The sequence below is a fragment of the Telopea speciosissima genome, chromosome 7, assembly GCF_018873765.1.
Source record: "Telopea speciosissima isolate NSW1024214 ecotype Mountain lineage chromosome 7, Tspe_v1, whole genome shotgun sequence".
In the NCBI taxonomy this organism is placed as follows: Eukaryota; Viridiplantae; Streptophyta; class Magnoliopsida; order Proteales; family Proteaceae; genus Telopea; species Telopea speciosissima.
The window spans coordinates 56,509,649-56,536,343 of record NC_057922.1 but is presented as its reverse complement, the minus strand read 5'-3'; the positions used below and the strand labels follow the sequence as shown (position 1 = coordinate 56,536,343).

Sequence of the window (26,695 nt, the reverse complement as noted above, 5' to 3'; positions counted from 1 at the left end):
GTAAAATCTGTTCTTCCCTATTTGATATTAATTACAATAATACCATTTCTTTGTCAATTATACCAAAAAAAGACTTGTAAAATCCTTCTCTTATCAACCTTAACATAAAATTAAAATATCTCATTAACATAACCAAAGTAAGTATAAAAAGATGTCAAATTTCAAAGATACCATTAAAATTGGGTTCTTGTGTGGATTAGTGGCATAATTAACTATGCTATGAACAGTTGAATAAAGAGAGCCTTGGTGGACTCGAACCACCATCTTCTTGGAACATGCTCATGTTCCAAGTGCTCTACCAATTTGAGCTAAAGACCCATCAAGTAAAGATCCAAAACAGAAATACAACAAAAAAAGACATTAGCATGAATCTCTACATGAGGAATGCAATGAGAGAAGGTCTAAAACAGAAATACATCAAGATATACAAGGACATGCAAAGCATGAAAAGGAGGACATGGTAATTGGTAGAAATAAGTTGACTTTAGAATTTGTTCATTCACATGTGGTAGGCGTAAGACTTAAGAGAATGCAAGTTTCCAGTAGTATATATCTGGATATATAAGGAGGACATGAAAAGCATGAAATTGATTAGATCATATATGCCGCAGTGGTTTTAAACCCAAATACACATTAGCTATTTACAACTGTTCAGCAATTAAACATGGACATGCATGCCATACCCTAGATATATACCTCATACAATTATATATAGTGAAGATTCACAAATCTCATGCTGTGTTTGGTATGCTAGCTTTCTAAGAAAAGAATCTGAATCTACAACATTCCAAAATTCTGAAGCAAGAAAATTAATAGAGAAAAGTCAGATTTCAAAAATCCATCAAAGCAATATACCCACGACCCCATTTCACAGAAATAGTTGAGTTAAAGCTTTTTGAGGTGAATAATGGGTTTTGTAATTGGTTTCTCTTTTATTTTAAAACCTGATATTGCAGACCCATATGGCTGGCCATTATAACCCCTAAAACACATCCAATTCCATCAACATATGTAGTCTGATCCTTCAATTATCATTAAATATTCAAATCTCAATCTTGTATTGCACCTAGCAGTAAATGCCACAAAACCCTAGCTAATCAACTCATTTTGAACCTCCAAAACCCTATTTTTCTACATGAAATCCACCACTGCCTCCTAGCTGCATAAACAAACATGAGTTGTTTATCAAACAGGACCAAACATGACTTGTCTCATACTACTAACCTACAAAGTCCAATATTCAAAAATTGTCCAATTGCAATGAAGAAAATATAAGGAAGAGAACTAAAACTATACAACACCATGGTATACAAGAAGGAATAGAGGAAAATGATGGAATACGTGTCCATATATACCGAGCAGCTGTAGAATATTTAGAGCCCATCATCAACTCTGATTTGGTGCCACATACCACAACCTATGCTGAAGATGGTGAAACCAGAGCAGCACTTGCTAGTCCTGGTCTCCCACTCCAAGTACAGATATTGGAATGATGCACAAAGTTTCAGAGTTATTGCTATTGTTATTGTGGTAGAAATCCTGAATGATTTTAACAGTAATGAAATGTTAATGACATGACCAAATGTTTCCAGTCAATTTTACATTTCTGTCAAAATTCAAGGCCAAATGTTGATGACATGACCACAAATTTGTGGTTTTTAGGGCCCTTCAAGAAATGCTTCCCAAACAACCACAACAGATGGCTTAATTAATCCCACAGAATCAGAAAAAAACTATATAGAAATAGGCCTCCTCTTTGCTACTGAATCCTCTGCATTTGCTGACCACATGATGTGAGAAGGTCTCTAGTGCACCAATCTGCATTTTATTGACAAAATGATTACACAAACGAACTAATTCATTCAAGAACCTGATTTTAAAGAACATACCAGCTTCGGTTATTCTGTCTCAGTAGCTATTGTATTGAATATACAAACATAAAAATTTGAGTCCCCATTGTATCTGAAAACTAACAAGTGATTCTCACATGTAGTGATATTTGACAAAATCCTGCTAACTTTTCTGAAACTTCAAGCTGTACACAAAGCAAAAATCATTTCCGCCTCCTAGTACTCTGTAACTTATGGTTCTCATGTTGATCAACCAACAAATCAATACCTGCATAAACAGCTGATCTCACCGAAATATCAAATAATAGAGAACCCACACCCATAATAGAAAACCAGAATATGAGAGAGAGAGAATGTTGGTCTCAAGAATGATTTTGAAGAAATGCCATCTCTTCTCTGGAGAAATTCAGACTATGACGGCGCATCGCATGACACAGGCCTGAGAAGGGACTCTTGTGCTAGTCCCTAATCACTGGAGAGTGGAGAGTTTCCTCACGAAAATCTAAGAAGAACTGAATTGAAGCCCCCAAAAGCCCTGGAAGAGGGACATGTATAGCGGATTTCATTTTTCAAATGAGAAAAGAGGAAAGTGAAGGGTTCTCTCTCTCTCCCTCCCTCCCCAAAACAACTGTTACACTCTGAGAGAGGAAAGTCATATTTTGAGAGACTACCGTAGGACTCGTGACTCATGTGAGAGAGAGAGAGAGAGAGAGAGAGAGAGAGAGAGAGAGAGAGAGAGAGAGAGTAGCAGAGAATGCATATGGACAGAGATGACCGAGAGAACGAGACAGAGAGACAGAGAGACGGCGAGAGAGAGAGATAGCGAGAGAACGAGAGAGAGAGTTGCAGAACATCGGTTGGAACTCACCTCTGCAGATGCCTTTGAGCACAGAAGCCCTTCTCCTCTTCGTCGATGTGAAGCCCCTTTTCCTCTCCAGGAGTTGCAGATGCCTTTGCTCTTTCTATCGGGTTTTCCTCATTTTACGCCTTCGTTAGTCATTCTTGTTCTTTACAGACCGTCTCCACGTCTTGGAGACGGTCTGTAAAGAACGTTCTTTTGGTGTTAATAACCTCTGGTTCGTTTTAAAAGAACGAAAAAATGAACCACAAAGCCAAACACTTTTTCATGTTTTTTTGTTCTTTTTGAACAAAAAAACTGTCCAGAACGCTGTTCTAAACGTTACCAAACGCACTCTTAGTATCAATTTTTATGGTGCAGGTCAGCAAGCTGAGGAGAGAACTCCCATGTAATTGTGAATGAGTACTTGAATAAAACCAGAGTTTGCTGAGTTTACGCGAAGGCTTGGTGCCTTGGATGATGAAAACTAGGACCAGAGTGGTGGATGTGATTTGTAGAATCACTTATTTCTTTAAGAGGTTTCCATCTTTTATCCCCCTTTGTCATTATTTGTTATTTTATTTTTTCTTCCCTAGCTCTTATATGTGAGCCTTATATACTTCCAGTTTGTTTATCATTTACTCCTTATGTTGTGGATTCACAGGGGAAGGGGATTTGAAAGGACATTATCTGATGTACATTCAAGTAGTTTTACTGAGATTTACCTTATCTGATGTATATTCAAGTAGTATGTTACCGCTTGCCTGTCCCTGTTCTACTCCATCGAACCACACCGCTCCGCAGGAGTAGGGGGCTTTTATACCTAAATAGGGCTCGCCAAAACTAAGCCAACACGTGGCACAACCACAATCGCATGGAGCGACCCTTGACCTGTCGGGTTATACTCACATAGTCGACCTAGATTGGGAAATTTAGTTACGTGAGGATACAATCCCCACATAATAGGCAACACACGTATCGAAATCCCACTATGGCGCATATGACACTGCCAGTGAGCACAGTCCAACAAGGAAACAAAATCCTCTACCGATCAATAAGGAAACTCCCATATTTGGTGAACTCTCCCCAGCTATCACTCTCCTAACAGGACTCTTACCCTAACAAGCTCATTGTGGAAAGACTCATCGTCTCCTAGTGAGGCACAATCTCTACTTAGCCCGGCATATAAATAAGGGGCCTATGGGTCAAGTAATCTATCGAACTCATCACTCTTAACTTCTCTTGAATTGTCTGCTGCTAAAGAAACCTAACTTAGGCATCGGAGAGTCCCCCATTGGAGAAGACCGGCTCTCCTTTGTTTATCTGTTCATCTTTGTAGCTTCTATCTAGAAAAGATCAACTGAAGGTTTCTTGACGCAACAAGCGATCCAAAGTCCAAACTCGATTCTGATAAGAGAAAAGAACATTTATGATGCACCAATGAGGGGCTTCAACACAAGACTCCATTGGGTCAAAATTTTAGGGTTTTTTTCAAATGCCCCCTTAAAAATGTTCATTTGTCCAAATGTAGCCCTACAACTTTACAAATTGCAAACTCCCCCCCTTTCAAAACATTGTAACACTTTAGTCCAGTTCGTAAATTTAAGACGTTAGACGTTAGACGTTAGTTTCAGGGAACCTAATGACCAAAATGCCCTTCTGATAAAAACCCACCAAAATTAAAGAATGAAATGATCAAATTGCCCAATCGTTTAGGGTTTGAAACTGAAAATTTTCAAACCCTAAGGCTCGCATTCTTGGTTCCAAACTTGCGTTAATTAGTTCCCTCAATCTTGACTACATCATAGGATTATTGAAATACAGTAATAACCACTACGAGAGCATCCAATACCAGAGTTATTCCCAAGCTGCCCAACAAAAGGATTTGCAGCCAATATATATATATTTTTTTGTGATAATTCAGCCAATATGTTATTCTTTGCAGATGGGAGAAGACTACCTGCAGTTGAGATCAACTGAACTATGATGGAAGTCAGATCAGCAGTTATGAGCTGCTTCTGCTGAGCCATAATTTCATCTGGGCGAGCCAACACTCAACCTCCTCGGCCAACAATCAAATGTACCAAATCCTGGAGCTGGTGGATCTTTTGCTCAAGGAAGGAGAGATTGGTTAACATGGCTCCGGGATCCCAACCTTGAAGTTTATCAGCATCGATGGCTATATCTGCCATCTGTCCATTCACTTGATCCAGGATTTTGATTTCATTACCAGGGTTACTTGACGAGGGCTCTGAAGGCAGATCGAATTGAGAAAATGGCTGCTGCATTCCAATTCCATAATCAAGACTGGAAGGAGTGGATCTAAGGGGAGAGGGGGAGAGTTTTGGATGATTTATCCTCCAAAGAAGACTTTGTCCAGGCTTTTGAACAAAACCTTTCTTTAAGATCCATTGCAAATCAAAAACTGAAACAGAAAAGCAGAGAACTAACCCATCGTCAGAATTCTCATTCAATCGGTGAACTAAAACCCATATTCTACTCATTTTTTGTGAACAAAATACCCATGAAATTCAATTGCTTTCTCTGTCAAATGATGATGATAGATGGTGGTGCTTTAAAGCCAAAAATGGTTGTTTTAGTACAAAACTAGCAGCTGTTGAATTTTTATCCACCTCTAGAAACACTAATTTCTTTACCACCTCTTGGTGGAAGTTCTTTTGGAAACTCAAAATTCATTCAAAATTTAAGATCTTTTTCTGGAGTGTTCTAATGTAGGACTTCCTATCAAGGCTTCCCTTTCAAGATGGACTCAAATCGACTCTTCCTGTGCCTTTTGCGGAATCTGTGCCGAATCTTACTGGCATCTATTTTTATCTTATGATTGGGTTAAGCACATATGGGTGGCAGAGCCACTGAGGCTGAGGACTGAACACCTGGTCTTTTACAATTTGTCTGATCTATGTTTATCGTTGGTTTTAAACCGCGCACTTGATAAACAATCTCTTAATTGGTTTTTTAGTGTTTTTATTGTTACCTATTATTTTATATGGGTTACTAGGAACATGGTCGTTTTTAGAGGTGAAAAACCCAACCCTCTGTGGATTTTAAATCAAATAAGACATTGGTTAAATGATTTACATTTATCCCCTCCCCCAAATTTCCATCCTATGATGTATTTGCTGTTACAGAGGATATTCTATCTGTTCCCCCGTGTATTATCTTACCAACATTAGATTTTCCTGTTTTGATCTGTGCATGATACTATATTCCTGGATTAACTGTGGCAGGATGGTCTTACATCTTTTTGATTAAGGGACGGCTTAACTTTTTGGCTGCAGGATTTGTTAATACATCTCTTGCAATGGAACCTGACTTAGTTAGCATTCACACAGGATTGGATCATGCGTCTTCGCCAGGGTTGAAGATAAAAAAAATATGGTGCTGAAATCCATAGATCACTGAAGTTCTCCCATCTCCAACCACATCTACCTGGTCTTGGGAACTTATTGAGGACTTATTTTATATATCTAACAAGTATCATGATATATGTATTACAAATAATGGCAACCGTTTTTGTATAGCCGTAGCTGTGAACTTACCGAAATATGCCCAAACTAAAAAAATCTGTATATCACTTGGTTTCTTAGTAATATATTTCTATTTTATCACCCAAAAAAAAAAAAAACCCCCATGAAATTCAATGTCAATATAGAACAGTAACCCTTCCACATAAGTCAGAATTTCTCAAAAAGTCATCCCAAAACCCTAAATTCACCCATTATCCATTTCTCATCCAGAAAAAAAAATCCACAATCGTTTTTTTTCCAGAGAAAGAAAACAAGAAAACTATAACTATTGAATTCAATTATTTTCTCAAAACCAACCATTAATTTCTTTTACAAAATCACTAATTAGTCACTTCAAAATACAGAATCCAGGACCACAAGAATGAAAGTACTGATAAGACTTCTCTTGCCTTACCAAAAAAAAAAAGATAAGATTTCTTTTGAAGAATAAAAGTGAAAAAAAGGGGATAATCTTTCACTGAAAAGCATCCTCAATATCGCATGAACTACCCCATAGAACTTCCCAAAATTCCTCTTTTTTTCTCCTTTTCCCATCTTAAGAATCATCAGAGAAACCCATCTCTAGTTCAGAAAATCTAATCTGGGGGAAAAATTTTCAGTTTTAAATCGATTTGGGGAAGATGAGGGTAATTTGGTCATTTTATTTTTTAATTTTGGTGGCTTTTTATCAGAATGGTAGTTTGGTCATTAGATTCCCTGAAACTAACGTCTAATATCCCATATTAACGAATTGGACTAAAATGTTACAGTGTTTTGAAAGTACAAGGGAGTTTGCAATTTATAAAGTTACAAGAGTGCATTTGGACAAATGGGTATTTTTAGGGGGCATTTGAAAAGACCCAAAATTTATATGAATACTTTTGCTTAATCTTTATATTTAGGGAAAATTACAAAAAGCCCCTATAGTTTGAAAACATTACACAGAACCCCTTCAAAATTACATTCACCTCTCCTTTGGAGGGGGTAGGCATAATTTTGAGGGGGATTGATGTAATTTTTTCAAACTATAGGGTGGTAAACATAGTTTGCCCTTATAATTATTATAAAGTATAAACACCGACAGGGGTGTCAAAAAAACCCAGCCAACCCGAACCCACCCTTAGCCCGAACAGGACCGGGCCGGGCCTGTGTTTACTATAGGGCCGGGTTGGGTTTAGTTTTTATTGGCCTTGGCAGGGCCGGGTCAGGTCTGGGTTGAGGCCTTGACCCTGGCAGGGCCAACCCGACCCTGTATTATATACTATATATTTAAAAAATATACAAATAGAGGTTCTTGGTATAACGGATAAAATTCTTCTACCATGACCAGTTGGTCGAAGGTTTGAGTCTAGTAACAGCTTGTTTCCGAATTTGTTTTTTTTTTTTATAGCTTGGGCTTTGTTAAGTGGGTAGACTGAGTGGACTTTGTTAGTTCCACAAGCTCATGGGCAAAATATTCAGGACCAAAAAGGTTTAGTGCAAACCGGGCCCGTTGACGCCCCTAAACACCATTGACTTCGTCTAGCAGACACAAAAACCAAACATCTTTACGCGGCACGTAATTTCATATGGTCTTCCATGAAATTTCGAGGTGGGCGCAATGGTGGAAAATCGCGACTCGCCATCCTGTTCTCCTTATCCATCCCTCCCTCCCCCGCTAAATAATGACTGTCAGTGATCACCCATTTCCAACCCCTCTTCTTCTTTCAGCCTTAATTCCCCCCCCCCCCCCCAACCCTCTTTCCCCTACTCGCCGGAGCTTCTAGAGACATAACATATGGATCGGAGGTTGTATGAGGCATCGGTACGAGGGGAAGTGCCTGCCTTTCTCGATTTGATTAAAGAAGACGAGGACCTTATCAATCAAACGACCTATCAAACCTCCAACAGCGTCTTACATATCGCTGCGAAGTTCGGAAACCTTGACTTGGCCACCGAGATCGTTAAACAACAGCCGGAGATGGTGTCGGCAGTGAACGAGAAGATGGAAACTCCATTGCATGAAGCATGTAGGGAAGGGCACATGGTGCTGATGGAGCTACTGTTAGCAACTGACCCTCGAGTTGCTTACAAGCTTAACCTCCATAACGAGAGTGTGCTCTTTGTGGCCTGTGGTCGTGGCCAGTTCAACCTAGTGAAGCTGCTGCTGGCGCACCGTTCATGGCTGCTGTTGTTGGAGGATGATAGACCCACAACTTCCCTTCATGTCGCGGCATCGGCAGGCTATTTCGGTAATCCTCTTATTTTTCTCCCTACTAACTTCATTTCCTTCGTGAGTTCAAAGATGATTGATTACGATTAGCCGCCAAAATGGAAAACTATTCTCTCAGGATCCCTGCCGGATGCAGTGTCCTAGTGTCCTAGTGCCCCTAATAAGAGGGGGTGGATCCCACCAAGACAATGAACCTAAGAGGATAAAGATCCAACCTAATGTAGTGATTCAACTTCTCACCCGAAGAAAATTGGCTGTTGCCCGAGTTGCAGCTATGTTCCTGCTGCCCCAAATTTAGGTGTCGATTTGGAATTTAAAAAGGTATTTTGAAAAATTATTAAAATTTAAGATGGTATTTGTGAACCCAAAAAGGAAAGAGATTATTTTAAATTTACGCCTAGGATTAGAGGCAGTAGGAACATGGCTGCAACCCGGGTTTGCAGCCAAATTTTATCGCCATCGGTCTTCCTACTTCCCAAGATGGGCTAGGCAATGGTCTTCGGTTTACACGCCTTACCCTAATCTCCATTGGAAGATCTCTTAAACAAGGGTGCAGCTTGTTGTCACCACACTGGTGAAATGAGAAATTGTAATTTTGTTTTGATTGCCTTTTTTTTTTGTTTTCAAAACTTATTTAAATTGGTGGTATTGAAAAATAATTTTCAAAATAATTTGATAGGTACCCAACGTTATATCATTTTTTGACAGATCTATGTGAAATGCTATTTTTTTTTTCTTGGAAATGACAACATTATCCTCCTTGAAAAGGGTAATTTACACATACCACCTTGAGGTTTAACGAAAGTATGATTTTACCCCTCAGTTTTGGAAAATTTTACGTACCTCCCTGAGATTTATAAACATTAACAAATAAACCCATTCCGTCAGTTCATGACTAATAGTGTTAAAATCAAAGGGTAAAATTATAAAAATACCCCTTCAAGAAATAAAAAAAGAAAAAAAACCTGCAACTCATCTTCCCCAAATCGATTGGAGAAGATGAGTTGCAGGTATCCTTGAGTCTTGGATGTGTTAGTGGAGCTTTGTCCCTTCATCTTTGTCGAATCAAGATCGTCGGCCCGAGTGGGGTAAGGTAGTCATTTATCGCCTTGCTGTGTCTTGACAGTAAGGTCCTACTTGACAGCTCGGCAGTAGAGGATCAGGATCCACCCTAATATCCTGCGATTGCCTGCCCAAAAGTTGACCTCATTGACCTGGCCAGCTGCCTGGCTGAGCCATAAAACTTGGAATCTAACTCCTCTCAGGAAATGAAGTCCAAGATTAACCAGGCCCAACAATGACACTTTAATCACAGCAAATATAAGGGAGTTGGTTAATAATTTTATTTTTAATACAGATATTGTGAAGGAAATACTGAAAACACAGCCGGACCTGGCATCGAGAAAGGACCGTCATGGATGTTCTCCATTGCACCTGGCTTGTAGCAAAGGGCACTTAGATATAACAAGGGAGCTTCTAAGATTGGAACCTGATCTCTCTTCTTTGCAAGACAAGGACGGCAAAACACCACTTCATTCTGCAGCAAGCAAAGGAAGAGTCAATATCCTCGACGAGATCCTCTCGACGAGCCTTGATTCCGCCGAGATGGTAACCGAACAGGGAGAGACAGTTCTACATCTAGCCGTCAAGAACAACCAGTACGAAGCCGTCAGGTACCTGGTGGATAACCTAAATATCACCAACCTCTTGAACATGCCCGACAAAGACGGCAACACCGTCTTGCATCTCGCCTCTGCCGGAAAGCTCACTGCAGTAAGACCTCTTCCACTGAAATTGGGTTTCCTTTTTCTTAGATATCCGTTTGTCTCAAGTGTGAAGACCAACAAAATGGTTGTGGATCTTATTTAATTTAAGACATATATGGAAACATTGCAGATGGTTACATTCCTGGTCACCAAGACAAATATTGACGTCAACGCTCTGAATCGGAAAGGATTCACGGCCCTCGACGTTGTAGAGATCAGTGGCAGCAGCTCCGGTACCCTCCAACTCATACCCACATTACAGGAAGCCGGCGGTAAGCGATGCGATCAGTTGCCTCCAGGATCGCCCAAAATCCACCGACTTACTATCCAAACCAATAACCCAGAAGCATCAATATTAGTAGATGAAAGACCACCATCGCCAGTTCAACCTTCTTCACGGTCGACCACATCCATGGCCCATCGCCATAACCGACGGAGACACAGCAGTGGCCGTCGAGAAAAGCAACGGAAGCTCCACATGGAGGGCTTGACAAATGTGCGAAACACCATCGTAGTTGTGGCTGTTCTAATAGCCACCGTGACATTCGCTGCCGGCGTCAGTCCTCCCGGTGGTGTTCACCAAGACGGGCCACTGATCGGTAAGTCAGCAGTCGGAAGGAAGACTGCTTTCAAGGTCTTCATGGTCTGCAACAACATAGCATTGTTCTCTTCACTGGGAATAGTGATCGTTCTTGTGAGTGTCATTCCCTTCCGACGAAAAAAGATGATGAAACTTGTGGCAGCCACACACAAAGTGATGTGGGTTTCAGTGTCGTTCATGGCTGCGGCCTACATAGCAGCCTCGTGGGTGGTCACGCCAAGTGGCAAGGGAACAAAGTGGGTTCGAGTGGCTGTGCTGTCAATTGGGGGAGGGTGCGTGATGTTCATTTTTGTGGGGCTTATGATTATGTTGACAAAGCACTGGCTAAGGAAGTTGGAATGGAGGAGGAAGAGAGAAGGGAGGAAGAAGGCGAGCCCTAACAGTAGCATAAGTCGGGTAGAGGACGACCTGCATTACTCTAGGAAGAAAGGTAGCTCTTACTCGAGTAACTCTGATATGGAGAGCTCCGAGAAGGAAGGTATACACCCATTTTAAAAGTTTTTAAGCCCATCAGATTCCGTTAGCGTATCGATTTAGTATATACTGTATCAGTACACGCATTATCCGTACATATGCATTCCTCTAATTTCATTTTTTGGTAATGCATTATTGTAAATTTTTTTTGGGGTAAAAAACATTTATTAAGGATAACGTGAAAGCTCATGGTTGAAGATTACAAAGATCACTAAGCCATGGATTGGATATGGGCCACACCATCATACACGTTAGCTATAGCATCCTCCTTTTCAGGGAATCAGCTAAGTTGTTATTCTCCCTCGAAATATGGGTGAAAATACATGATTCAAAATAAGTGGAGAATAGACATATATCCTCTTGAATAGCACGAATCCTAAGAGGAGATGCATCAATTCCCATATGCAAATAAGATACAACATCCTTATTATCAATGCAAGCAATACCATGTCAAAACCTTTAGAGATACACTCCAGCATAGAGGATCGTATTATAAATGCTTCACCGATGGCAATAATATCAAAAGAAGCTGGAATAAAAACAACATGGAGAGGTCACCCATCGAGACCTCTACAAAATATACCCATACCATTAGTAGAATTGGGAAGCAACCTTGCGTCACAATTCACTTGAGTCATTCCAAGTAGTAGGATGCCACCATTCAAATCTGTAGGAGATATAGTTGCTGGAAAAGAAGATAACCCTGCTATTGGAATTTGGGGATTTTGAAACTCATGATAAGCCTTAAGTAAACTTTCAATCACTTCTGTTGGTGACCAACACCGCTAACCAAAGATTCTCTCATTCTGCGTCTTCCATAACATCTAGTAGATAAAAGAAATAAGAGATAAACTCAAACGACGAGAGGCTTTATCCATAGAGATTGAGTCCCAGTCCATGATCCATTAAGGAAGTGATAGATTTAACCGGAGGATTAAAATGACCCAATGGACACCCAAACTAAACTGCGTGATGTGTGTATAATAGATTGGGTTAGGGTTGTGATCGGCCGACCGGTATTTTAGTATCACACCCGCCATATTATTATACTCTTGCGTGTGTGTGTGTGTAAGCTTGGGAGGCTAGAGGATAGTCAGGCCACCGTGTTTGGCACTATGGACTCGACCTCTAGGCTACACGGTGCACCTTTGAATTTCAATAGTTGTTTGCTAGCTAGGATATAACTTACCCAGTACTATGACCTTTACCGATAGGGGTTTAGGTGTTGGGCGAGCGCATAGGTCCCAACCGTTTTTTCGAGGTAGCCCACCATGAAGTCCAAGCACCGACAATAGTTCAAGCTGGATACCCGAACGGGGTTTGTATCGGGGTTTGCGGACAACCTAGTGAAGGGTTTCGGTCTCACAGGCTTCCATTGTAGCTTGGGTTTGATATTGTCGGAATGTCATCCGAATTATAATAGTACTTGACCCGACTTAGAATCTTGATGTTAGGGGAAAATGAACAAATGCATTCATGCATCATATGTGATGAGCATACTTATGCATGCATTATTGATGTATTTATTATTGTATAGATGTGTATGGTTTGATCGCTCACTGGGCTTGTAGAAGCTCATCCCTCGGGAATCTTTGTTTTTAGATGATGATACATGCTGTAATGCCATGGAGACTGACGATGAGCCCTAATGGTCGTACTTGACTGGACTTGACATTTGGGGAGATCCTGGTTGGACACTTGTACCTGGAGATAACATTTGTGGGAAACCCACCGAGGAGGGATACGATGAAGATCAGACTTGCGAGATGCATGCTCATGGAGCATAATAGTTCGGGCTAGAGGCCCAGTGGTTATGAGACATTATTTTATTTTATCATGAGAGAACTTTGGTGGATGAATGTAATTGATGGTAGATAATACTATACAACTTCTCTTTATATCATATACTTGTTTATTATTAGGATAAATTACATATCACCCCCTGGTTTACAAATGAACTCAGATCACCCCCTGGTTTTTGAAAAACTCAAATCACCCCATCTACGGTAACGGTGTTAGTCTACTGTTAGTTATTGGTGTGAAAGGACTATTTTCCCCTTGTACTAAAACATTAGAATAAAATTTACAAGACTACCCTTCCTTCATCTTTAACATTGGTCAAGGGTAGTTTAGGAATTTAAATTTATTTAACTGGCTGACATCATTACTTAACAGCATAAAACTAATGGTAGGGACTAATTTATCATAATGGGGTTTAAATCAAGGGGTGATTTGAGTTTTTTCAAAAACCAGGGGGTGATCTGAGTTTCATTAGAAAACGAGGGGGTGACGTGCAATTTACCCTTATTATTATTATGGAATCTGATGACATTGTGGATGTTGGGATAAATGGTCACTTATACTTATATGATATCATTTTGGAAATCTTATACTATATGTTATTAATATTCCTTATTTCTTCCGCTACAACTCTGTATCCTTGTTTTTTAATTGCTCGAGATATGGTGAATATGACACAGTAAAGTGTCAATCCTGTGGTTAGATGTGGAATACAGGGGTATTCCCATTACATACCCTTATTCTAGGATAGGGGTGTGACATAGAAGGTTATGTGCGCCACCTTTATGCTTTAAGGAAAAGTGGATCAGTGGTGGAAAATGACTAAACCAATATTGGAGGCAGGTGATAGGCAAATCACCTAGGATGGATTCAAGGTGGCTTTTGATGACAAGTATTTTCTGCCTTGTGTGAAGCAAAAGTAGATCTTTGAGTTCATGCATTTGACTTAAGGAAGCCAAATTGTGATGATGTATAAGAGGAATTTTGAAGAACTATCTAGATAAACACCACACATGATGAGTACTGAGGAAATGAAGGCTCGACAATTCGAGCAAGGTTTGAGGTGGAGATCCAGAAGAGTATTTCTCTCGTGCAATTGTAGACTTATGCTGAAGTAGTCCATAAATCTCAGATTTATGAGGCTGCGGAGAAGAATGCAACAAAAGAGGAAGGAGTTGAACCAAAGAAAGAGTTTAAAAAGAGTTTTGCTACCCCTCCAGTAAACAAGGGTAACTGGAAGAAATTAGGCCTGTAAACGGATCGGATTCGGCTCGGATACGGATCGGATGTAATTGGATTCGGATATTTCCTGGTCGAATACGGATATCTCTAAACGGATTCGGATGCCGATCGAATTTGGATTTTCAACCATCCGTTTACACCTTTGCCTTATATAACCCGAACCTTCCTCCCCCTAGTGGATACAATTCACTCTCAATCCATAGTTTTAGATCATGATTCTGTTCTCCTCATATTCTAGAACTTGTTAAATCTTCAAAAACCCTTAAGATCATTATTTATTTAATTTTTTATAATTAAGTATTCGGATTTTTTTCCGGATATCTCTAATCGAATACGGATGCCCCTAAACAGATACAGATGCGGATCGAATTCGGATTTTCGGTTGTCCATTTACAACCCTAGAAGAAATTCCATAAAAAAAAGGCCCAAGGAAATGTTGACTGCAAGAAGTGTGGTAAGAACCACAAGAGTGATTGTCTGGTAGGGACATTCGCTTGCTTTAAGTGTAAGGAACCTAGACATCTTGCAATGAATTGTCCAACTCTTAAGGATCAGTCAGAGCAGAACCCACAAGGAGGGCAAGCCAATCAAAATGCCCAGAACAGAAGAGACACTCAAGGCAACCAGAAGCCAAGAGCCTCCGGTAGGATTTTCGAGATGACTCAGAAGGATACAGAAGCATCTCCTTCTATTGTGGCAGGTAGGGGTGTCAATCGGCCGGTTCGATTTTTTCAGATTTCGGTGTGTCTTTTAGGGAAACCAAAACCGAACCAATAAGGACATTTCGGTTTCAGTTCGGTTTCGATGCAGTTTGGTTTTGTGTCAATTTCGGTTTATGATAATAGGTTGATAGCGGTTTGGATTCGGTTCGGTACTGGGTTTTTTGAAACAAGTTGGGTTCATTAGCCCCACACTTAAAAAGGAGATCAATGGAACAAGCATTGTTACAAATCAATTTCCCTATTCTCATAACCTCATACTCATTGATTTGTAACAATTTCCCTTACAACCATAAATTTGCTCACTAATATTGAAATCAATTCAATTATTATAACCTTATACTCATTATTTTTTTTATTGCTTTCATTCGGTTCGGTTTTCGGTTTGTTATCGGTCGGTCCAGTTTTCAGCCGGTCCCGTCATACCCCAGCCCAAACCAATCGAATAAGGATCGGTTCGATTCAATCTCGGGTTTTTTCGATCGGCTTTGATCGATCTTAACGGTTTGGACTAGGATTTGACACCCTTAGTGGAAGGTATGACTTTATCTTTGAAATATTATGAATGAAAGATTTATATTGATGTTAATGCTGTGTTGTGGTAATCTAGGGTGAAGATAACCGATAAAATCATTTATTTAAGGGTAAATTTCACGGACACTCGCTTTAAGTATTCAATATGTCACGGACTTACCAAACTTGGTCAAAATGGCAACCTTCCCTCTGACGTTAAGCACAATTAGTACCCAAATGTAAAATATCCATTTTACCCCTTAGTTATTTAAATAAAAAAACTGTGAACTGGATGCTTGGGCGACCATCACCTGCTCCGGCTCCGGGGACTGTTATCAGCAGCATCTCCCTATCCCTTTCCTTCTCCGTCTTCGACACCCATCCCCCTCCTCTACGGCTCTTCTTAATGAGATGTTCTCTGCCTGCATGACCTCCACCTAAAGCTTCACAGCCAAATAGACCGCTGCCACATCATCTTCTCCTTCTCCGACTTCAAATCCTCAACCTCTATGTGTTCGACCGAGATTTTGCTCATCACAAGGAGAGGAATCTTCCACAACGAATTCTTGACCATTGATTCCGTTATTCTATTCTCCATGAAAACACCTTTGACGCCCCCATTGAAATTTCAAAACGACGCTGTCTCTGATTGAGACGCAAAACTGTTCCCGCATTCACCGTCATATCTAAAAATAGGTTAGAAATCCCGCCGATGGTGTTAGTTTTCAGTGAGAATCCGTTCTACTCCTTGCCCGGAAAGATGCAGTTTTGAGTAATGAGCAATGACATTTTCCCGTGCCTCGTTTTGTCACTCTGCTTCAGTTTGCTTTCAGCCATGGGTGGAAATGGAAGTCTGGTCATCTTCTTACTGTGTTCGATGTTTCTGCTTGGCAGGTAACTAACACTAGGGTTTCTTCCATATCCATCTCTTCCTAATTTGGTTTCCATCTCATCCCCTTATTTCTCTCAATTTTTTGGTCCATTGTTGTGATTTGTTGTGTTTCTAATCTTGCGCGAGTTTAATTACTGTTGTTCTGCAATGCTTGATTTTTCAAATGGTTCGACCATTGAACATTTCACTCAAGCTTTATTATCTAACTGGCATTTCATGTAGGTCGCCTCCCTTTGAGGACATGGAGAAGAAATCTCGATTGCAGGTCGCCTCCCTCTGAGTTGCAAGTCTCCAACGATGAAGAGAATGATTTGTATTTGGGGTTTTATCCTTCAGGGTATTATGGTAAGTTCACCCTGTGGTAAGGGTAATTTTGCCATTATAAAAGAATTAACAACATCTTAATTGCACAGATCTAACAAAGTGGACTAAGTTGAAATAAAAACATTAAGTAAAAGTAGTCTGTGATATTTTTCCAAAGTTTGGTATGTCCGCGCAATATTTCATATACTTACAAGGTGGGTGTCCATCTTTACCAAAAAAAATACAAGGAGAGTGTCCATGTGTCCATGAAATTTGCTCTTTAATTAATGGGAAAGATTGGGTAAAAACAAAATTTAGCTCCCGGCGAGGATCGAACTCGCGACCTTTCGCTTACGAAGCGAACGCACTACCACTATGCTACGGAAGCAGGATATATTTTATGTTAGCATTATATTAAAAAAATAAAGAAATATTTAGCGAAAAGTTCTTTAGGTTGCTTCGCTTTTTCTCAGGTTTCTCAACCCTTCCGGATTTACCCCCCCCCCCCAAAAACAAAAACAAAAAAAAACACTTTTCCGGTGTTCTTCTACTTTCTACTTTAGAATTCAGATGTTCCCAAAGTTGAAGTGAACACAAATCGAATTTCGATTGCAGGGAAAGAAACGAAGAAAATGTGCGGGATAGCTTTGATTATCTCCGGTGTGAGAATCGATTTGTCTCTTTTGCTTCCCGATTACAGACTTCCTCCCGAGACTGACGAGGTAATAACTATACTCACGTACTCTGAAGCCTGAATACAAATGACCTGACAACCGGTCTCATTTTGTTCAATTTCCGTTTATTCTCTCTATTTATTTTCCAGTACAAGTTAGCAACCATTAAGTAGCTGAAGAGGTCTTACATGGAAAATTCTTACTAATGAATTCGGCAACATGTCGGTCAAACATTCTGATCATGCGAGGTGTGACAGACCAAACAATCAATCCCATTGAAACTGAAAATATCTTTTGTTTTCCTGACCATTACCCTACTACAATATGCAAGCAATGAAAATTGGATAAGGCGAGATACAGTTTGCATTTAGGATGGGAACACACTTCTAGGTTTGAAAAAGTTCTCCAAGGTTCAGACTCAGAAATTAGTCCCTTCCCACAAAGTTTGCATTTTAGAATACAAAATATTTCTGTGATATAAACTTCTTTTCTGATGGTAATGTCTGTGATAATGGGTTTGTAATAGGAGGGGTGTTTTTATTCAAAGCTCGTATATCTAATTGATAATAAATCTTCTATAATTTTGGAGGGGCAAGACTGTTGTGATCCAATTGATAATGTCTTAGACCTGGGAGTGAATGACTTATCCATTTACTTGCCTCCTGAATGGGTGGGTTAAAATAATGACTGCTTTACTTCCAAGACTAGCCTAGTGAAAAAGGATTGACCTACAACTCACCTGGACAGGTAACAGTTATAGTTTTTCAAGTGAATATGGAAGGTTGGAACATTGCCTTCCCATCTCCATTCCGAAAAGGAAGAGGAATAAGATTTAATATGCTTCAGAAACTCCCTAAAAGAATAGTTAAGTACATGGATGGTAGTAGTTGCCCAAATTGGCCAATAATTCTGGAGTTAAAATAACGGAGTGTCAGCCGTTTCTAAAAAGTCCACTGATGTTTAGGAAGGAGTCAAAAACTATTTAAAGATGTGGTTCCTGTGACCAATCAAACACTAAAATCTCTTGGATCTTCTTTTGTAAGTACACAACCTTTCTGAGATTTTAAGCTAACCTTCACTTAGTTTCCTTTTGGTAAACAAGGAAAAGCCCCGATCAGAATTCTATCGTATGTGCATCTAACCAAGTAAGATTCTGGATAAAATTTGGCTAGAAGTTAGGAGTTTTGCAAGCTTTAACATGCACTCCAATAGGCTGGATGTGTAAACAGCACTGAGGTTCTTATTTGTTGGTTCCCGGCAAATGCTGGATTGCCGAACTCAAATGTCTAAGATTGATGATATGATAACACGAAAATAATTGGCACAATTAATGTTCTTAGAGATTTTAAAGAAGACATGTTTCCAAGTTTCCTAATATCTTGGACATGCCACCATTGGGTCAACTTTATATGGACTATCAGATGGGTAACTGCAAGCATTCACATCCTTTGATTGTCGGGCACCCATATATTGCATGGAAGTGTGCAGGCTGATTTTGTTTAATCGTAAATAGACCGGTGAATTTTTCTTTTCCTCCCCTACAGGAAAACATCTTCTACATGGCATGTGCCTCTTTTCTTCTTATCAAATCATCTGTATTATATTTTCTACCTTTCCAATGTCTGCGTCACATTTTTTAATGAATAAGTAGAGGATTCAGATTAATAATGGGAGAATCCTGATGACTCTACACAAAACTTACATGGTCTTTTGAAGGTTTATTTTAAATGAACTTAAGAAAGTTCTTGGATAAAAACAATTGCAACACTAAATCCTTTTGAGCATGTCATAGTTCAGCCACCTGAATTCCTTTTATGTAGTTGACCTTGAAACATTAAAACAGATATTAATCTTTCCAACTACTGTATATGCGTCCTATCCTTCCATTGCTATAATATCTGCTTTCCCTCTTTATTGAAAAGGAGGGTTTTAAAGAAGGTGAACAAATGATTATATTATTTGACAAGATGATGGTATTTGGGTAACGTTGGTGCATTATGGTTGCCTTCTGGCATGCTTTCAGAATCTTTTTCCCAGAAAAAAGAATGTCTTATTTTAGTGTAGGAGGGTGCTTGTGCTCCTGAGTTACTTTGGATATCTGTACTGTTAAGCTTTCTGCAGGTGGACCAGCCAGAGTTATCAGTGGATCATCTTAAAGCAGCTCTCCTTAGAAGAGGTCCTGATAACTTGGGATGCAAGAAAATTTTACTTCAGTTAAAGAGTTCAAGTTCAGTTGAAGAACTGTCTCACCTTGATGTAGGGAAGGTAATCAAGAGGGAGAGGTCTTGTTTGTGCTTCTCTGAGAAGAACAATGTTTGCATCGTTTCGGCAAGTGAAGTGTCTTGGACACAGGACAGTCATGTCACTGCAATGAAATCTGTGGCTGAACTTCACTTTCTTGGTGCAACATTACAACTTAGGGGAATTAATCCAGTTTTTCAACCATTGGTAGATACTTCCAGCAATGTCCTTGTTTATAACGGTATGTTTATCCTTGAAAAATAATGGGGCGGACTTTATATGTTACATTGGTTTCTTTTAGTAATTTCATGTTGAGTTAATTGTGATGGTGTCACCATACTGCAAATGCTTGTTGAATTGTTGGGGCCCTAGTTGCATGCATTCCCCATCTTACTCAGGTTGTGACATATCGGGTATCCTTTTTGTGTCCATTTATCTCAAGATGAGAAAACTTTATTTATTTACTCTTTTGGCGTATGAAAAAATTGCTGTTTGTAAAGTGAACCAAATAATTGAAAGGAAGGCAGTCCTGCTTCCCCACCCCAATTCCCCCCCGCCAATGTAGAAGCAGTTAAGTAAGAACCACTCTACAGGAGGATTGTTAATAGTTGCGGCAGATCATCAATAATGGAAGCAAATCAGAACAGAAAATAGAAAGAAAGGCTGAAATTAGGAAGTAAGCAATTCTTAGCAAACCAGCCAATAGAACTTTATCAAACTTAGGTCGAGTAGAGGTGAGGTTGATCAGGTCCTGTGCTTCAAATTACAGCCAATTCTGATGGCTGAATGTTGAGTTATGAGTTGGACTTGAAATTAGAAGGTAGGCCTCCAAAATAGAAAGTGTTACAGACCAAACGAACCAGCAGCAGGTGCTCAAACTGGAATTGAGTGAAGGCCTAGGCAGCAGTAGAAAACCCTCCAAATTCAGTCAATTCTGACCCAGGGTTGCTGAGATATAGGACAGATTCAAAAATAGAAAGTCTGTGGAGATCTTGCAAACCGGAGGGAGTTTTGGACTCCAAGTCAGGATCGAGTGTAGCCCTGGGTTGTGAGATCCAGTCCTCCAAACCTCTTCTGAAACAGAGTACAGGTTGCAGATAAATCAAGGCTCGAAGTTTGCAGGAGAAACTGGGCTGAAACTGCAGATCCACAGGTGTTCTAGGGCCTCCTCAGGTTGTATAACAGCAGCAACTAATAAGAACTTGACAGAGGCTTGATTCAGGTCTTCAAGGTATACTCTCACAGTGATTAATTGTAGTCACAGAAGCAGCACAGCAGTGTTGATCGAGTAGGGGAGGGAGTAAGAGAGGATAGAAGTGAGAGAAGAGGGGATAAGGAGATTCGGCTCTCCCAGCCCTAGGGTATTGGCTCTCACCGGCCAGGCTCCCTGCCCTTCATGTCACTCACAATGGACAAGAGAATATCCATGCATTAAGCAAACTTTCATTCATCTACTAAAATCATGGTGGAGTGGACTGTAAAGCCTTACATTAAATAGGACTCATAGTGTCACACCCCGGCCTGGTTAATAAGGGCCTAGTGTGACTGGATGCCATCCGACATCCAACAAATCCCAAGGATCGCAATTGCAGTACTCCATTCACAACAATTATCACAAGTACAGTAATTAAACACAGCGGAAGAGTTTAAATAGTAAGAATAAAGTCAATAATAGAGAGAACTAAGTGATAATTCATTCATATATATATATATATATATATATATTTTATCTGAAGCTTGAGTTACAACTGTACAATTCCAAAAGTAACCCAAGACACGTTTACAAACTATAATATCATTTCTATACAAAAGTGAGTATAAACACAAAAGAGGAGGGTAGAAATACCCTAGATTGTCAGGCCAAGATCAAGAGAAGGCACAATCATCACATGTGCACGAAGCATCGTGCACCTCATACATCAGAGCCTCAACTCCAACACTAGAAGGAAAATCCAAGGCGGAGGCAGCTCCAAGGGAAACACTAGCAGTAGTAGCCAAGTCATCTGAAAAATAAGGATATCCACAGTGGTGAGCTCCACTGAGCTCAGCAAGGGAAACACACAAGCAAATGTAGATAGTCCATGACGAATGACCTAAAACTAAGTATGCTCCTAACATCAATACCAAGTCTCATGGGGTATAAATGCTACTGTAGTAGGTACGATATCCTCGGTCCTGGAAACACAAACCAGACGTCGGTCACCCGAGCTATACCACTCTATCACGGTGGAGACCTGCCAGCTTAGGTATTACACATTTGTCGCCAACGAACCCCCAAATGTTAACCCTACTGTTTGTTCCCATTCCTGTAGTACTCTTCGGATATGGGATAGTGAATGGCATCCCGGAATCATCCCTTCGAACCTACCACGGGTTATCCAACATCTCTCCCCTGTTGGTAAGGGCTGTAGGCCCGTAGCATTGGGTTCATGATATCCCTAACCCAATGCATACTATCATGATGGCACATGTTCCAGTAATAGATTATAAGAGAGAAAATTTCCAGCAACACATTCCAATCAATTCCAATAAGTATCAAGATAATCTATGCATATGTAAGATGGAATGCACCCTAATATCATGCAACATCTAATGCATAAGAAGGAAAAGCTATAAAACTATATGTAATATCATGCTATTATGATGTATGACATGACAACCAATAATAAACAGAAATTAAAACAATAAACACACTGAAATTAAGTCAAAATCCCCTTACCTTAACTTGAAGAACTGCTAATGCAAAAGAAGAATCCAATTTACACAATAACCTCACCAACAACAGAATTAGGGCAAAACAGAAAAGGGGCTTAGGCTGAAATTGCATGGATCTTGCCATGCATAGGCTAAAAACATAAAAATTGGGTCAAGGGAAGTCATTGCAACCTAAATGCATGTTGAATTTGGGGTTTACACAACCAATTGCCTAAATCCTGAGGTTTGAGCTGAGATGGGTCAAGAACTCAACAAGAACAGAGAAGAAGGGGAATGAATTTGGGAAATCAGAATGGAATTGGGTGACCTACCTGGTAGTAGAGTGAAAGAGATGATAGTACACAACCAAGATGGTCTTCTCCAAGCTTTACTCAACTCAAAATGCTAAGATCCCCAAGCCCTAGCCGCCTTCTCCTTCCTTCCCTTTCTCTTGGAGCAAAAACGATTTCAGCTTAGGTAAGAATGAATCCTAAAACTAAGTTTTGTATATATATACTTAGTTATATTAAGGGCTATTTGGTTAGGGTCTAGGTAGAATTAGTTTTGAAAATCTAATTCTCTAAACTAATTAAATAGAATTAACTTCCTAAATACTTATGTTTAAGTCATGGGAATAATGTCATGTGACGTAAATGGGAATCTGGTCGAGGTGATTCACGGAAGGCTTGATTCCACACTAGGGATGTGGGTCCTACGAAGGAAATTACCATTTTGCCCCTACTTCATAACTTAAGTAAACATACTATATATATACGTACAAAAGCAGATTTTTACCTACAATCTGGCCTAAGAGATCGAGAGCTTTTGCATGTGCTCGTCCAAGCATGTTTGACATATGTAGCTCAGATGTAGGGACCCGACAGCTCCTTCGGATTCCAAGATGGCTAGCTGTGTTGGCTCCCCGGAATCTTCCATAGGTGAGTTGAGGAGTTGGTCCGAATCCACCACTGATGCAGTCCATAGCATTGAAGCAAGCATGGACACTGAACCAGAACCTGAAATCACACAAGTTCCAAAGTTCAAATTTATAGTGGGTTTCACATCCCCCCCTCCTTATACGAATTTTGTCCCTGAAATTGACGTATCTGGTAGATTGAAGACAAAGGGGGATCTTTCTTACATCAAGTCTTCCCGCTCCCAGGATGCTTCAGCAGAAGAGTGGTTACTCCATCTAACCTTAACATAAGAGATGGTACGGTTCCTCAGGTTGTGCTCCTTTCTATCAAGGATTTCTTCAGGTACCTCCTCATAAGTCAGATCAGCAATAAGTTCAGCCGGATGCTGAGGCAGAAGGTGTGTCGAATCAGGGATATACTGTCTCAACATGGAGACGTGGAAGATATTATGCACGCCAGCAAGTGATGGAGGCAGTGCAAGTTTATAGGCCACTGCACCAACTCTGGCTAGAATCTCAAAAGGACCAATGTACCTCGGATTTAGTTTTCCTCTCTTGCCAAAGCGTACAACTCCTTTGGTTAGAGACACCTTCCAGAAGGCCTTCTCCCCAACATTGAACCGAACATGCTGCCTTCTTTTATCAGCATAACTCTTTTGTTGGGACTGGGCAGCCTTGATTTTCTCCTTAATAAGGTCAACCTTCTCACAAGTGGTCTGGATTAGTTCTGGGCCCAAGATGCGCCGCTCACCAACCTCATCCCAGTACAATGGGGTGTGACAAGTCCTTCCATAAAGTGCCTTGAAAGGAGTCATATCGATGGATGCTTGGTAGCTATTATTGTAGGCAAACTCAATTAAAGATAAGTGTTCATCCCAGCTGCCACTCATCTCTAACACACATGCCCTGAGCATATCCTCAGGTTTGAATTGTTCTTTCTGACTGTCCATCAGTTTTAGGATGATGTGCTGAACTGTGATTCAACTCTGTTCCCATTGCTCTTTGTAGCCTCTTCCTGGATCTAGATGTAAATCTGGAGTCCCTGTCAGACACTATACTTGCTAATACTCCATGCAACCGAACAACGTTGTCAATATATAACTTAGCCAGCTGGTCCATGGAATAAGTAAGCTTCATGGGAATGAAGTTAGCTGTTTTTGTCAATCTATCCACAACCACCCAGATGGTATCCATACCCCTTCTAGTGCAAGGAAGATCTGTGACAAAGTCCATTGTGATATTGCCCCATTTTCATTCTGGTATAGCTAATGGTTGTAGCAGCCCTTGAGGTCGGTGTCTAACGGCCTTGATTTGTTGGCAAGTCAAACATTTGGATACATAGGCTGCTACATCTTTCTTCATTCTTCATTCCATACCACCACAAAGATTGCTTCAGGTCTTTGTACATTTTTGTACCACCTGGATGCATAGAGCAGGGAGATTGATGGGCCTCTTGTAAAATTTGGTTATTCAAGTTACCACTTGCAGGCACACACAATCTGTCTCTGAACATAAGAGCCCCATCAGTCGTCAAGGAGAAATCTGAATTCTTTGGTGTTCCGGCATGAATGTTATTCATTATGTCCTGAAACTCCTCATCCGTAGACTGGGCTGCTATGATTTGTGCCCGCAGTGACGGCTATACTATCAATAATTCAATACTAAGAGTAATTCAGTGGTCTCCCCGAGTACAATTACCATATTCAATTCCTGCATGTCTTTCATTACTTTATCCTCAACCATAATTTTGCCCATTGCCCAATCTGGTGACTTCCTACTGAGAGCATCTGCCACTACATTGGCTTTACCTGGATGGTATTGGATCTCACAGTCATAGTCTGTTACAAACTCTAGCCACCTCCTCTGTCTCATGTTCAACTCTTTCTGAGTGAAGAAGTATTTAAGGCTTTTATGATCTGTGAATATTTCTATCTTTTTCCCATATAGGTAATGCCTCCAAAATTTTAAGGCAAACACCACTGCAGCCAATTCCAGGTCATGTGTAGGGTAGTTCTTCTCATACTCCTTCAGTTGTCGAGACGCATCTGCAACCACTTTCCCCTATTGCATCAATACACAACCTAGCCCTATTTTAGAGGCATTGGTGTATACAACCATTCCTTCAGTACCATCAGGAACAATAAGAACTGGGGCTGCTACCAGCCTTTGCTTTAATTCCTGAAAGCTCTTCTCACATGCTTCAGACCACTCGAACTTGGTACCTTTCTTTAGAAGCTGAGTCATGGGCATAGCTATTTTGGAGAAGTTCTCTATGAACCTTCTATAATACCTAGCTAATCCCAGAAAGCTTCTGATCTCTGTTACTGTCTTGGGGCTTTCTCAGTTCACCACTGCCTCCACCTTGCCTGGATCCACTTCAATTCCCTTGGCTGAAATCACATGGCCAAGAAAACCCACTTGAGTTAACCAAAACTCACATTTGCTGAATTTTGCATACAACTGCTTTTCCCTCAACCTTTGCAACACAAACCTCAAATGCTCGGCATGCTCTTCTTTACTCTTGGAGTAGACCAAGATGTCATCAATAAATACAATAACAAACTTGTCCAAAGCATCATAAAACACTCTATTCATCAAGTCCATAAAGGCTGTCAGTGCATTTGTAAGGCCAAAGGACATCACTAAGAACTCGTAATGCCCATATCGAGTCCGGAAAGCTGTTTTACTAGTGTCGGCTTCCTTAACTCAAAGTTGATGGTACCCGGATCTAAGGTCAATCTTCGAAAAGACTTTAGCACCCTGAAGTTGATCAAAGAGATCGTCAATTTTTGGCAACGGGTACCGATTCTTGATTGTCAACTTGTTGAATTCCCGATAATCTATGCACATTCGCATAGATCCATCCTTCTTCTTCACAAACAAGACTGGTGCACCCCAAGGTGAAACACTTGGCCTTATAAACCCTTTCTTTAATAGGTCTTACAGTTAAGCTTGTAACTCTTTTAGTTCACTCGGCGCCATTCTGTAAGGTGCCTTAGATACTAGTGCCGCCCCAGGAAGCAAATCAATTACGAATTCAGTTTCCCTAGATGGAGGTGGACTGGTCAAGTCATCAGGGAACTCCCCTACAATAGGGATTTCCGACATAGGCCTAACCTTTGCCCTAGCATCTATCGTTGAGACGAGGAATCCTTGGCAACCCTTATTAAGCAACTTCTTCATCTTAAGTGCTGATATAATCATCTTCCTGGGTCTTCTCTTCTTGTCACCCACAAAAATAAATCCCTTCTCATCTCTTGGCTTGAAGACAATTTTCCTTTCTGCACAAAGTACATTCGCCTTGTATGCCGCCAACCAATCCATTCCCAATATGAAGTCGAAGTCGGTCATATCAAGCTGAATTAAGTGGGCAATCATCTCCTGGCCAGCAATCTTAACCGAACATGGTTTAAACACCGTGTTCAGATCTATC

The 26,695-nt window shown here is 40.3% G+C and overlaps 2 protein-coding genes and 1 non-coding gene across 5 annotated transcripts in view; 2 read left to right on the top strand and 1 right to left on the bottom strand.

Moving 5' to 3' along the window:
- Window positions 1-7,939: 7,939 nt before the first annotated feature.
- Window positions 7,940-11,331, top strand: LOC122667045 (ankyrin repeat-containing protein ITN1-like). Its single transcript, XM_043863217.1, has 3 exons — window positions 7,940-8,446; window positions 9,785-10,200; window positions 10,324-11,331. The coding sequence occupies exons 1-3, from the start codon at window positions 7,993-7,995 to the stop codon at window positions 11,287-11,289; spliced, it is 1,836 nt and encodes a 611-aa protein (XP_043719152.1). The 5' UTR covers window positions 7,940-7,992; the 3' UTR covers window positions 11,290-11,331.
- A 5,722-nt stretch (window positions 11,332-17,053) lies between these two features.
- TRNAT-CGU lies at window positions 17,054-17,125 on the bottom strand. Its single transcript has one exon. It is a non-coding gene; the product is annotated as a tRNA-Thr (tRNA).
- Window positions 17,126-17,299: 174 nt separating this feature from the next.
- LOC122666573 (asparagine synthetase domain-containing protein 1) overlaps window positions 17,300-26,695 on the top strand; it is an 81,369-nt gene continuing 71,973 nt past the window's right edge. For all 3 annotated transcript variants that reach the window (XM_043862586.1, XM_043862585.1, XM_043862584.1), the window contains exons 1-2: window positions 17,300-17,459; window positions 19,533-19,893. In XM_043862586.1, coding sequence (XP_043718521.1) covers window positions 17,370-17,459; window positions 19,533-19,893 — 451 coding nt within the window. In that variant the 5' untranslated portion in view covers window positions 17,300-17,369. The remainder of the gene's footprint in view (window positions 17,460-19,532; window positions 19,894-26,695) is intronic.